The sequence below is a fragment of the Bufo bufo genome, chromosome 3, assembly GCF_905171765.1.
Source record: "Bufo bufo chromosome 3, aBufBuf1.1, whole genome shotgun sequence".
NCBI lineage: Eukaryota > Metazoa > Chordata > Amphibia > Anura > Bufonidae > Bufo > Bufo bufo.
Genome location: NC_053391.1, coordinates 702,956,593 through 702,971,310, shown reverse-complemented (window position 1 = coordinate 702,971,310; position 14,718 = coordinate 702,956,593). Strand labels below are relative to the sequence as shown.

General features: G+C 50.0%; 1 protein-coding gene across 1 annotated transcript; it reads left to right on the top strand.

Moving 5' to 3' along the window:
- The first annotated feature begins 3,646 nt into the window (after positions 1 to 3,646).
- On the top strand, positions 3,647 to 5,009 carry LOC120994138 (Y-box-binding protein 2-A-like). Its single transcript, XM_040422592.1, has 2 exons — positions 3,647 to 4,357; positions 5,001 to 5,009. The coding sequence occupies exons 1-2, from the start codon at positions 3,647 to 3,649 to the stop codon at positions 5,007 to 5,009; spliced, it is 720 nt and encodes a 239-aa protein (XP_040278526.1).
- Positions 5,010 to 14,718: the final 9,709 nt, after the last annotated feature.

Below are 14,718 nucleotides of genomic sequence, written 5' to 3'. Positions count from 1 at the left end.
TAATGCCCCCAGTTGAGCTAATGTCCCCATAGTGCCCCCATAATGTGCCATTAAAAATATCCCTATATAGTGCCCCAGTAAATGCCCCCATAGTGCTCCTCTCCCCCCTCCCTCCTAGTGCCCCCCATAATGTACCAGTATAAAATGCCCCATATATAGTGCCCCAGTAGATGCCCTCAGTGCCCCCATAGATGACCCCATAGTACTCATCTCCCCCTTCCCCATAGTACCCACCATAATGTGTCCCAGTATAAAATGCTACTGTACAGAGCCCCCATATAAAATAGCAGTTCTTTGTGGCCTCAGTAGATGCCCCTATAGTGCTCATCAATAATGTGCCAGTAATAAGTGCCCCCATAGATGTCCACCAATAATGTGCCAGTAAAATGTGCCCTCATAGATTCCCCCCAATCATGTGCCAGTAGCCAGAGCCCCCCCCATATCATGTTTTAGTAGCCTGAGCCCACTATATCATGTGCCAGTAGACAGAGCGCCCCCTATATCATGTGCCAGTAGCCTGAGCCCCCCTTATATCATGTGCCAGTAGCCAGAGCCCCCCTATATCATGTGCCAGTAGCCAGAGCCCCCCTATATCATGTGCCAGTAGCCAGAGCCCCCCTATATCATGTGCCAGTAGCCTGAGCCCCCCCCATCAACATGTGCCAGTAGCCATAGGGCCCCCCTATCATGTGCCAGTAGCCAAAGGTCCCCCCCATCAACATGTGCCAGTAGCCATAGGGCCCCCCTATCATGTGCCAGTAGCCATAGGGCCCCCCTATCATGTGCCAGTAGCCATAGGGCCCCCCTATCATGTGCCAGTAGCCATAGGGCCCCCCTATAATGTGCCAGTAGCCATAGGGCCCCCCTATCATGTGCCAGTAGCCATAGGGCCCCCCTATCATGTGCCAGTAGCCATAGGGCCCCCCTATCATGTGCCAGTAGCCATAGGGCCCCCCTATCATGTGCCAGTAGCCATAGGCCCCCCTATCATGTGCCAGTAGCCATAGGGCCCCCCTATCATGTGCCAGTAGCCATAGGGCCCCCCTATCATGTGCCAGTAGCCATAGGGCCCCACCTATCATGTGCCAGTAGCCATAGGGCCCCACCTATCATGTGCCAGTAGCCATAGGGCCCCACCTATCATGTGCCAGTAGCCATAGGGCCCCCCTTTCATGTGCCAGTAGGCATAGGGCCCCACCTATCATGTGCCAGTAGCCAAAGGGGCCCCCTTTCATGTGCCAGTAGGCATAGGGCCCCCCCTATAATGTGTCAGTAGCCATAGGGCCCCCCATAATGTGTCAGTAGCCATAGGGCCCCCCCTATCATGTGCCAATAGCCATAGGGCCTCCCTATCATGTGCCAGTAGCCATAGGGCCCCCCCTATCATGTGCCAGTAGCCATAGGGCCCCCCCTATCATGTGCCAGTAGCCATGGGCCCTTCCTATCATGTCCCAGTAGCCATAGGGCCCCCCTATCATGCCCCAGTAGCCATAGGCCCCCCGATCATGTCCCAGTATCCAGCCTAGTGCCTGCACCTCTCTCTCCCCTCTCCTGAGGACGGCGATACAGATGACTGGAGATGAACGCTTCCACAATGGGCGCTTATCTCCGTGTGACACGTGTCCTGCCTATAGTTAGTTGCGGGCCGGCGCGGCGGGCCCCTAAGGACTCTATGGAAGCGCCGACCCTGCTTACTAGAGCGTTGGTGTTGTGTCCCACTAGGTAAATGTGGGCACTACACAAGGGTCAATTGGGCCACGTTGTTCTCCACCTCCTGTGGGACAGTGGCAGTGTATTTCACAGTAATGCATTTTAATATGTATTTATGTGTATTTTCCTGTGACGTGTGTAGCAGGCCTATTAGGGGTGTAGTTCAGCATCCTAGACACTAGAGAGAGCTAGGAAACACCTAGTATATATATTTAGACCCAGACAAGGAGGAGTCAGTCTGTGGAGTCAGGAGTCTGTGTAGAGACAGAATGGAGTGTGCACCTTAGCCAGAGACAAGCTGAGGGCCACATCCAGACATGCAGCTAGACAGCCCAGGCTTCTAGTAGTGTAATCCAGGAGGCTAGTGAGTGTGGATCAGCCTGCCTGAGTATATTGAGCCAGAGTTAGCTCAGAAGATTGACACCAGGGGAAGAGTTGCCTCCTGAGAAAACCAAGTTCCCATAAGCGGAGCAGAGCCAGTATTCCAGCTAGACAAGTGAGCTGAAGGGCAGAAGGATTTATACTTTAAAGCAAGGATATATACCTGAGGAAGTTTTCTACCAAGGATAAAGCCAGCATTAGGGCATACGGGCCTTGGGATGCAAACAGCCAGGACTTCTGAGGAACAGTGTACAGTATTTCTGAGGAGAAGGTACAGCCTGATCTGTCAGTGTTGTTTTACCCTCTGAGTATCTTGCAAAGAACATTGTTTCCTGCCATTGATGTGAAAGCCTGCTTGTGATGTGATCCTGCTATATGGAACTGAACTTTACAAAAGACTGTACAAAGTTAACTGTTTCCAGTAAAGGAAGTTTTGGTTCACCATAACAACGTGTTCCTCACTTATTACCACTGTCATCAACCGGTGTGCCACCGTTACAGGCACTGGCGTCACAAACCTTAAAGGGACCTTGCCCTAGGCACATTAAATATCTGCAACACCCAGGGCACCTCGTCTACCATCAGGCCTGGTCCCTATATACAGAGAGTGCCCCAGAGGACTACTGTGCCAGCCTCTCCATCACTGCTGTACGCTGCCCAGGGTCTCCCTACAAACTGTGAGTAACCCTCGTATGCCTATTAACCGTGACCTCACATCGCAATACCCTGCAGGGCTGCGTACTGCATATTTTGGCATCACGAACAGGATCCGATCATTCCTGCGCCACTGTGGAATATAAACTGTGTGCCGTTATTTGCCCATAAAGTGACTAAGCCCTACTTGTTTATTGAAAAAATCGCTGGGCCAAAGAACTGTAAAATTTGTGGTGTGAAACTGTATTTTGTGGACTGTTTTGCTGTTTTAAAGTCACCGCTTGCTGTCAGTGAATAGACAGCGTTTTGTTTAAAGATGGCCGCCTAAGCTGACTGAAATTTATTGCTGCGCCATCACTGTATTTTATTGGCGGGAAAAATTGGCGCCTTCTGCTAGAAGAGCGGGAAAGGCTGTATGTCCACGCCACCGCCCTGTCTACAAATTTGCATGTCTGCTATGACGGACTCCGCCTCCCCCATGTTGGAGTACCCGGGGGGCGGCCTCCCGGAGCAGTGGGAGGTCGCAGGTGAGATACTGAGTGCCGCCCTGTCGCTCTCCAGAGAAGGATCGAGCATGTTGAGGAGTGAGGATTGCTCTGACGTATTGGCCGCACCTGTTGTACCAAAGATGGATTCTGCTAAAATGGAGCAAGAGGACGCTCCACCGGCCTACTCTCCGGGACCGGAGAGACCCACCTGCCTGTCGCCAGGAGCACAGCCAGAGCCCTACTTCGGCTCATGGAAGGATTTTGCCAGGCCCTCTATGCAATGGTCTGCCCTGATGGCGGAGGTGCGGGAGGCCGCTATTAAAAAGACCACGCGCACAAAGATATACTTTGAAGAATTGGCAAAGACCTTATACAATCGACACACCACTACGTAACCCCGCCTGGAAAGGAGAATGGGGGTAGTGGTGACCTTCGACAAGGACCGAGGCTTCGGTTTCATTAAGGATTACACTACCGGCAGAGACTTGTTTGTGAACCGGAGGTCAGTGAAGCGCAGCTACCTCCCTGAGTATCTACATAACCTCCGCAAGGGAGAGGAGGTAGAGTTCACCCCTGCCGAGGGCCTGCGAGGCCCCTACGCAACTGCTGTGACCCGCCCCAAGCCGGGACCAGAAGATTGGGAAGAGCCCGATGAGCCCACCAGTCCGGGACGCAAACCGGAGCACCCAACAGAACCGGCCCATAACACGTTCCAAGAGCGGGGCTCCTTCATTGGCCCGAATGTGTTATGGCAACCTACTGTCGTAGAAAAATGGGTGAGCCCGTATCCCTCACCTGAACTGGCCCACCGGGAGAAGACCATTAAAGAACTTGAAAACCTGGAGCGGTTCCACGCTGCGCTGGAAGATATCCGCAAGGGAAAAAGGGCAGACGCGGCGCTGAAACCTGCGGCGGCCGTGCCAGACAGACCGGATCCCTTAACTGCACCTGCAGCGACAGCGGAGGATCCCAACAGCGAAGCAGCCTCTGAAAGCCTGGAGGATCAGATTGTTCGGCTCGAACTCCAACTTCGTGGCCTGCGCCAACTTGCCATTTCCAGAGTGCCGTCTCCGCCAAGTGAAAGGAAAGACACAGTTAAAAATTCGGGTGCCTCGGAGCCAGAGGTAAGAGTGCCCGTACCTGCCCGTAAGCTATCCATTGTAACTGCCGCTGGTGTCGCGGCACCAGTAAAGCTTACCTACGCCAGGAACCTTCCCGTACAGTCAGTGACACTTGAACCCACAGAGCCTCCTGCAGCGGTTACACCCAGACCAGCGGAGCCTCCAACTGTATTGATGCCTAGGCCCGTGGAGTCACCCACAATATTTACCCCTAGGCCTATGGGGCCTATACCAGTAAGGGGTCCATTTATGCTTCAGCTACCGCCTAATACAATTTTGTGGGCCCAGCCATATGTGGATCCTCGTATCAGGCCCAATTTACAAGCAGAAACAGGATGTCCCACCAGTGATGACTCTAGTGGACGTGATAAATACCTGTAGATAGGCCTGCCAGGCAATGTTTGATTTTTGCTGAGGGACCCTTATTGCTGAGGATTTAACCCTTTCAGGACAGGAGTCCTTCGTTTTGGCCCTATGAGCTGCTGCCAGTTTCCCACGGCTCAGTGGTGGTGGTAGGCCACTGAAAATACCAATTGCTCTGCTGCCATGCTGTTTACATGACCCCCTGCCTGGTTTCAGAACTTAAGCCAAGTTGTGCCTGCTTGTTATTTTATTTGCACTTAACCCTTTTTAACCCCCTTTTCAGGTTGAATAGGGACATTGCAGCACCATTTTATATGACATTTAAATAATGTGGACTTTTATATGCAAATCATAACTTCAAGTGATGTGCCCAGAGATGACTCTAATTTATGTGGGCCTCTGAGATGCTGTTTTATGGGTCTATTATATTTTATTATGGACTATCCTGGTATCCTTGATACGCTGCACCAGGTCAGCGCCCCCTGTTCCCTTATACTATCCTGAGAGAAGAGAACGATGCCCCTTTTCACCGGATCTGTTCCTTAGCCAGCGGAGCTGCCTGATATATATATGTGTATTTGCAAATGTAGATGTGTGTTCCTGCTTTGCAGTATTTTTGTCTTTCAGGTGCAGTTTCCAGCTGGGCAGGGCCCCTTGTGTTGCGCCGAGGACGGGCAACGCTACAGCAACGGGGTATGTAGTGTCCCACTAGGTAAATGTGGGCCCTACACAAGGGTCAATTGGCCCACGTTGTTCTCCACCTCATGTGGGACAGTGGCAGTGTATTTCACAGTAATGCATTTTAATATGTATTTATGTGTATTTTCCTGTGACATGTGTAGCAGGCCTATTAGGGTATAGTTCAGCATCCTAGACACTAGAGGGAGCTAGGGAACCCCTGGTATATATATTTAGACCCAGACAGGGAGGGGTCAGTCTGTGTAGTCAGGAGTCTGTGTAGAGACAGAATGGAGTGTGCACCTTAGCCAGAGAGAAGCTGAGGGCCACATCCAGACATGCAGCTAGACAGCCCAGGCTTCTAGTAGTGTAATCCAGGAGGCTAGTGAGTGTGGATCAGCCTGCCTGAGTATATTGAGCCAGAGTTAGCTCAGAAGATTGACACCAGGGGAAGAGTTGCCTCCTGAGAAAACCAAGTTCCCATAAGCAAAGCAGAGCCAGTATTCCAGCTAGACAAGTGAGCTGAAGGGCAGAAGGATTTATACTTGAAGCAAGGATATATACGAGAGGAAGTTTTCTACCAAGGATAAAGCCAGCATTAGGGCATACGGGCCTTGGGATAAAGACAGACAGGAGTTCTGAGGAACAGTGTACAGTATTTCTGAGGAGAAGGTACAGCCTGATCTGTGAGTGTTGTTTTACCCTCTGAGTATCTTGCAAAGAACATTGTTTCCTGCCATTGATGTGAAAGCCTGCTTGTGATGTGATCCTGCTATATGGAACTGAACTTATAAAAGACTGTATAAAGTTAACTGTTTCCAGTAAAGGAAGTTTTGGTTCACCATAACAACGTGTTCCTCACTTATTACCACTGTCATCAACCAGTGTGCCACCGTTACAGGCACTGGCGTCAAAAACCTTAAAGGGACCTTGCCCTAGGCACATTAAACATCTGCAACACCCAGGGCACCTTGTCTACCATCAGGCCTGGTCCCTATATACAGAGAGTGCCTCAGAGGACTACTGTGCCAGCCTCTCCATCACTGCTGTATGCTGCCCAGGGTCTCCCTACAAACTGTGAGTAACCCTCGTATGCCTATTAACCGTGACCTCACATCGCAATACCCTGCAGGGCTGCGTACTGCATTTGTGCAGCATGAGGGGCGCCGCCGGCCACTTAACCAACGTTTTTTGTTTTTTTTTAAACCGCACGGTTCTGGTGCCCCCTGCTAAATTGCGCCCTAGGATACATTTTACCTGCGTCCTGATCCCAGATGGAAAGAGGGGGCGGGATCTGGGATCAGGACGCAGGTAAAATGTATCATTATTTGATTACTTAGTTCATATATATCTGACCATGGGCCATCAAGGATTAGGCTCTCCTGAGGAAGCCAGCAAGTCTGGCGATACGCGTTGGGCTCTTCTTCTGACCACCACGCATGCCCCCCCCCCATCATGCCATTTTTATGATAAGTATTTGAGTCTTATTTATTGAATTACATGCACTTTACATTGTTATATGCTTATGGATGTGGGGGTCTGTTTATGAGTTTGTGGTGAGTCAGATGGGCATGTGCCGATACCCGGTTCACATGGCCTAGATTTGTTGTATACAACGATTTTAACCTACTTTGTGTTGTGTCTGTTTCCTTGAATAAATTTGCAAATTTTTTAGATGTGCGGCTCCTGTTTCGGTATTCTTTTTCTTCTTCTTTGGTATATTGTGCATTACATACCGTGAGCCGGCACTCTTTCTTTATTTTTGGATGTGCCCCCATCTTTTGAATTACATGGCAATATTGGATTAGGTCACAGTTACTATTGGAGACCACAGGGGGCAGTATTGGATGAGGTCCCAGTTACTGGTGAAGACCACAGGGGGCAGTATTGGATTAGGTCACAGTTACTGGTGGAGACCACAGGGGGCAGTATTGGATGAGGTCCCAGTTACTGGTGAAGACCACAGGGGGCAGTATTGGATGAGGTCACAGTTACTGGTGGACACCACAGGGGGCAGTATTGGATTAGGTCACAGTTACTGGTGGAGACCACAGGGGGCAGTATAGGATTAGGTCACAGTTACTATTGGAGACCACAGAGGGCAATATTGGATGAGGTCCCAGTTACTGGTGAAGACCACAGGGGGCAGTATTGGATGAGGTCCCAGTTACTGGTGAAGACCACAGGGGGCAGTATTGGATGAGGTCACAGTTACTGGTGAAGACCACAGGGGGCAGTATTGGATGAGGTCACAGTTACTATTGGAGACCACAGGGGGCAGTATTGGATGAGGTCACAGTTACTGGTGAAGACCACAGGGGGCAGTATTGGATGAGGTCACAGTTACTGGTGAAGACCACAGGGGGCAGTATTGGATTAGGTCACAGTTACTGGCGGTGTCATATGGGTCAGTATTGGAGCACACTTACTGGCGGTGTTATATGGGTCAGTATTGGAGCACACTTACTGGCGGTGTGATATAGGTCAGTATTGGAGCACACTTACTGGCGGTGTCATATGGGTCAGTATTGGAGCACTCTTACTGGCGGTGTCATATGGGTCAGTATTGGAGCACACTTACTGGCGGTGTTATATGGGGTCAGTATTGGAGCACACTTACTGGCGGTGTCATATGGGTCAGTATTGGAGCACACTTACTGGAGGCGTCATATGGGTCAGTATTGGAGCACACTTACTGGAGGCGTCATATGGGTCAGTATTGGAGCACACTTACTGGCGGTGTCATATGGGTCAGTATTGGAGCACTCTTACTGGCGGTGTCATATGGGTCAGTATTGGAGCACACTTACTGGAGGCGTCATATGGGTCAGTATTGGAGCACACTTACTGGAGGCGTCATATGGGTCAGTATTGGAGCACACTTACTGGAGGCGTCATATGGGTCAGTATTGGAGCACACTTACTGGCGGAGTCATATGGGTCAGTATTGGAGCACACTTACTGGCGGTGTCATATGGGTCAGTATTGGAGCACACTTACTGGCGGTGTCATATGGGTCAGTATTGGAGCACACTTACTGGCGGAGTCATATGGGGTCAGTATTGGAGCACACTTACTGGCGGTGTTATATGGGTCAGTATTGGAGCACACTTACTGGCGGTGTCATATGGGTCAGTATTGGAGCACACTTACTGGCAGAGTCATATGGGTCAGTATTGGAGCACTCTTACTGGCGGTGTCATATGGGGTCAGTATTGGAGCACACTTACTGGCGGAGTCATATGGGTCAGTATTGGAGCACACTTACTGGCAGAGTCATATGGGTCAGTATTGGAGCACACTTACTGGCGGTGTCATATGGGTCAGTATTGGAGCACACTTACTGGCGGAGTCATATGGGTCAGTATTGGAGCACACTTACTGGCGGTGTCATATGGGTCAGTATTGGAGCACACTTACTGGAGGCGTCATATGGGTCAGTATTGGAGCACACTTACTGGCGGTGTTATATGGGGTCAGTATTGGAGCACACTTACTGGCAGAGTCATATGGGTCAGTATTGGAGCACACTTACTGGCGGAGTCATATGGGTCAGTATTGGAGCACACTTACTGGCGGTGTCATATGGGTCAGTATTGGAGCACTCTTCCTGGCAGAGTCATATGGGTCAGTATTGGAGCACACTTACTGGCGGAGTCATATGGGTCAGTATTGGAGCACACTTACTGGCGGTGTCATATGGGTCAGTATTGGAGCACACTTACTGGAGGCGTCATATGGGTCAGTATTGGAGCACACTTACTGGCGGTGTCATATGGGTCAGTATTGGAGCACACTTACTGGCGGTGTCATATGGGTCAGTATTGGAGCACACTTACTGGAGGTGTCATATGGGTCAGTATTGGAGCACACTTACTGGCGGTGTCATATGGGTCAGTATTGGAGCACACTTACTGGTGGTGTCATATGGGTCAGTATTGGAGCACACTTACTGGCGGTGTCATTTGAGGTCAGTATTGGAGCACACTTACTGGCGGTGTTATATGGGTCAGTATTGGAGCACACTTACTGGCGGTGTCATATGGGGTCAGTATTGGAGCACACTTACTGGCGGTGTTATATGGGTCAGTATTGGAGCACTCTTACTGGAGGCGTCATATGGGTCAGTATTGGAGCACACTTACTGGAGGTGTCATATGGATCAGTATTGGAGCACACTTACTGGCGGTGTCATATGGGTCAGTATTGGAGCACACTTACTGGCGGTGTCATATGGGTCAGTATTGGAGCACACTTACTGGCAGTGTCATATGGGTCAGTATTGGAGCACACTTACTGGCGGTGTCATATGGGTCAGTATTGGAGCACACTTACTGGCGGTGTCATATGGGTCAGTATTGGAGCACACTTACTGGCGGTGTCATATGGGTCAGTATTGGAGCACACTTACTGGCGGTGTTATATGGGTCAGTATTGGAGCACACTTACTGGCGGTGTTATATGGGGTCAGTATTGGAGCACACTTACTGGCGGTGTCATATGGGTCAGTATTGGAGCACACTTACTGGCGGTGTCATATGGGTCAGTATTGGAGCACACTTACTGGCGGTGTTATATGGGGTCAGTATTGGAGCACACTTACTGGCGGTGTCATATGGGTCAGTATTGGAGCACACTTACTGGCGGTGTCATATGGATCAGTATTGGAGCACACTTACTGGCGGTGTCATATGGATCAGTATTGGAGCACACTTACTGGCGGTGTCATATGGGTCAGTATTGGAGCACACTTACTGGCGGTGTCATATGGGTCAGTATTGGAGCACACTTACTGGAGGCGTCATATGGGTCAGTATTGGAGCACACTTACTGGCGGTGTCATATGGATCAGTATTGGAGCACACTTACTGGCGGTGTTATATGGGTCAGTATTGGAGCACACTTACTGGCGGTGTCATATGGGTCAGTATTGGAGCACACTTACTGGCGGTGTTATATGGGTCAGTATTGGAGCACACTTACTGGCGGTGTTATATGGGTCAGTATTGGAGCACACTTACTGGTGGTGTCATATGGGTCAGTATTGGAGCACACTTACTGGCGGTGTTATATGGGTCAGTATTGGAGCACACTTACTGGCGGTGTCATATGGGTCAGTATTGGAGCACACTTACTGGCGGTGTCATATGGATCAGTATTGGAGCACACTTACTGGCGGTGTCATATGGGGTCAGTATTGGAGCACACTTACTGGCGGTGTCATATGGGGTCAGTATTGGAGCACACTTACTGGCGGTGTCATATGGGTCAGTATTGGAGCACACTTACTGGCGGTGTCATATGGGTCAGTATTGGAGCACTCTTCCTGGCGGTGTTATATGGGTAAGTATTGGAGCACACTTACTGGCGGTGTCATATGGGGTCAGTATTGGAGCACAGTTACTGGCGGTGTCATATGGGTCAGTATTGGAGCACACTTACTGGCGGTGTCATATGGGTCAGTATTGGAGCACACTTACTGGCGGTGTCATATGGGGTCAGTATTGGAGCACACTTACTGGAGGCGTCATATGGGTCAGTATTGGAGCACACTTACTGGAGGCGTCATATGGGTCAGTATTGGAGCACACTTACTGGCGGAGTCATATGGGTCAGTATTGGAGCACACTTACTGGCGGTGTCATATGGGGTCAGTATTGGAGCACACTTACTGGCGGTGTCATATGGGTCAGTATTGGAGCACACTTACTGGCGGTGTCTTATGGGTCAGTATTGGAGCACACTTACTGGCGGTGTCATATGGATCAGTATTGGAGCACACTTACTGGCGGTGTTATATGGGTCAGTATTGGAGCACACTTACTGGCGGTGTCATATGGGTCAGTATTGGAGCACTCTTCCTGGCGGTGTTATATGGGTCAGTATTGGAGCACACTTACTGGCGGTGTCATATGGGGTCAGTATTGGAGCACACTTACTGGCGGTGTTATATGGGTCAGTATTGGAGCACACTTACTGGCGGTGTCATATGGGGTCAGTATTGGAGCACACTTACTGGCGGTGTCATATGGGGTCAGTATTGGAGCACACTTACTGGCGGAGTCATATGGGTCAGTATTGGAGCACACTTACTGGCGGAGTCATATGGGTCAGTATTGGAGCACACTTACTGGCGGTGTCATATGGGGTCAGTATTGGAGCACACTTACTGGCGGTGTCATATGGGTCAGTATTGGAGCACACTTACTGGAGGCGTCATATGGGTCAGTATTGGAGCACACTTACTGGCGGTGTCATATGGGTCAGTATTGGAGCACTCTTACTGGCGGTGTTATATGGGTCAGTATTGGAGCACACTTACTGGCGGTGTCATATAGGTCAGTATTGGAGCACTCTTCCTGGCGGTGTCATATGGATCAGTATTGGAGCACACTTACTGGTGGTGTTATATGGGTCAGTATTGGAGCACACTTACTGGCGGTGTTATATGGGTCAGTATTGGAGCACACTTACTGGCGGTGTCATATGGGTCAGTATTGGAGCACACTTACTGGCGGTGTCATATGGGTCAGTATTGGAGCACACTTACTGGAGGCGTCATATGGGTCAGTATTGGAGCACACTTACTGGCGGTGTCATATGGGTCAGTATTGGAGCACACTTACTGGCGGTGTCATATGGGTCAGTATTGGAGCACACTTACTGGCGGTGTCATATGGGTCAGTATTGGAGCACACTTACTGGCGGTGTCATATAGGTCAGTATTGGAGCACACTTACTGGCGGTGTCATATGGGTCAGTATTGGAGCACACTTACTGGCGGTGTCATATGGGTCAGTATTGGAGCACACTTACTGGCGGTGTCATATGGGTCAGTATTGGAGCACACTTACTGGCGGTGTCATATGGTTCAGTATTGGAGCACACTTACTGGCGGTGTTATATGGGTCAGTATTGGAGCACACTTACTGGCAGAGTCATATGGGTCAGTATTGGAGCACTTTTACTGGCGGTGTCATATGGGTCAGTATTGGAGCACACTTACTGGCGGTGTCATATGGGTCAGTATTGGAGCACACTTACTGGCAGTGTTATATGGGTCAGTATTGGAGCACTCTTACTGGCGGTGTCATATGGGTCAGTATTGGAGCACACTTACTGGCGGTGTTATATGGGGTCAGTATTGGAGCACACTTACTGGCGGTGTCATATAGGTCAGTATTGGAGCACACTTACTGGCGGTGTCATTTGAGGTCAGTATTGGAGCACACTTACTGGCAGAGTCATATGGGTCAGTATTGGAGCACACTTACTGGCGGTGTCATATGGGTCAGTATTGGAGCACACTTACTGGCGGTGTCATATGGGTCAGTATTGGAGCACACTTACTGGCGGTGTCATATGGGTCAGTATTGGAGCACACTTACTGGCGGTGTCATATGGGTCAGTATTGGAGCACACTTACTGGCGGTGTCATATGGGTCAGTATTGGAGCACACTTACTGGCGGTGTCATATGGGTCAGTATTGGAGCACACTTACTGGCGGTGTTATATGGGGTCAGTATTGGAGCACACTTACTGGCGGTGTCATATGGGTCAGTATTGGAGCACACTTACTGGCGGAGTCATATGGGTCAGTATTGGAGCACACTTACTGGCGGTGTCATATGGGTCAGTATTGGAGCACACTTACTGGCGGTGTTATATGGGGTCAGTATTGGAGCACACTTACTGGCGGTGTCATATGGGTCAGTATTGGAGCACACTTACTGGCGGTGTCATATGGGTCAGTATTGGAGCACACTTACTGGCGGTGTCATATGGGTCAGTATTGGAGCACACTTACTGGAGGCGTCATATGGGTCAGTATTGGAGCACACTTACTGGCGGTGTCATATGGGTCAGTATTGGAGCACACTTACTGGCGGTGTCATATGGGGTCAGTATTGGAGCACACTTACTGGCGGTGTCATATGGGTCAGTATTGGAGCACACTTACTGGCGGTGTCATATGGGTCAGTATTGGAGCACACTTACTGGCGGTGTCATTTGAGGTCAGTATTGGAGCACACTTACTGGCAGTGTCATATGGGTCAGTATTGGAGCACACTTACTGGCAGTGTCATATGGGTCAGTATTGGAGCACACTTACTGGCAGAGTCATATGGGTCAGTATTGGAGCACACTTACTGGCAGAGTCATATGGGTCAGTATTGGAGCACACTTACTGGCGGTGTCATATGGGTCAGTATTGGAGCACACTTACTGGCAGAGTCATATGGGTCAGTATTGGAGCACACTTACTGGCGGTGTCATATGGATCAGTATTGGAGCACACTTACTGGCGGTGTTATATGGGGTCAGTATTGGAGCACACTTACTGGCGGTGTCATATGGGTCAGTATTGGAGCACACTTACTGGAGGCGTCATATGGGTCAGTATTGGAGCACACTTACTGGAGGCGTCATATGGGTCAGTATTGGAGCACACTTACTGGCGGTGTCATATGGGGTCAGTATTGGAGCACACTTACTGGTGGTGTCATATGGGTCAGTATTGGAGCACACTTACTGGCGGTGTCATATGGGTCAGTATTGGAGCACACTTACTGGCGGTGTCATATGGGTCAGTATTGGAGCACACTTACTGGCGGTGTCATATGGGTCAGTATTGGAGCACACTTACTGGCAGAGTCATATGGGTCAGTATTGGAGCACACTTACTGGCGGTGTCATATGGGTCAGTATTGGAGCACACTTACTGGCGGTGTCATATGGGTCAGTATTGGAGCACACTTACTGGCAGAGTCATATGGGTCAGTATTGGAGCACACTTACTGGCAGAGTCATATGGGTCAGTATTGGAGCACACTTACTGGCGGTGTTATATGGGTCAGTATTGGAGAACACTTACTGGCGGTGTCATATGGGTCAGTATTGGAGCACACTTACTGGCGGTGTCATATGGGTCAGTATTGGAGCACACTTACTGGCGGTGTCATATGGGTCAGTATTGGAGCACACTTACTGGCGGTGTCATATGGGTCAGTATTGGAGCACACTTACTGGCGGTGTCATATGGGTCAGTATTGGAGCACACTTACTGGCGGTGTCATATGGGTCAGTATTGGAGCACACTTACTGGCAGAGTCATATGGGTCAGTATTGGAGCACACTTACTGGCAGAGTCATATGGGTCAGTATTGGAGCACACTTACTGGCGGTGTTATATGGGGTCAGTATTGGAGAACACTTACTGGCGGTGTCATATGGGTCAGTATTGGAGCACACTTACTGGCGGTGTCATATGGGTCAGTATTGGAGCACACTTACTGGCAGAGTCATATGGGTCAGTATTGGA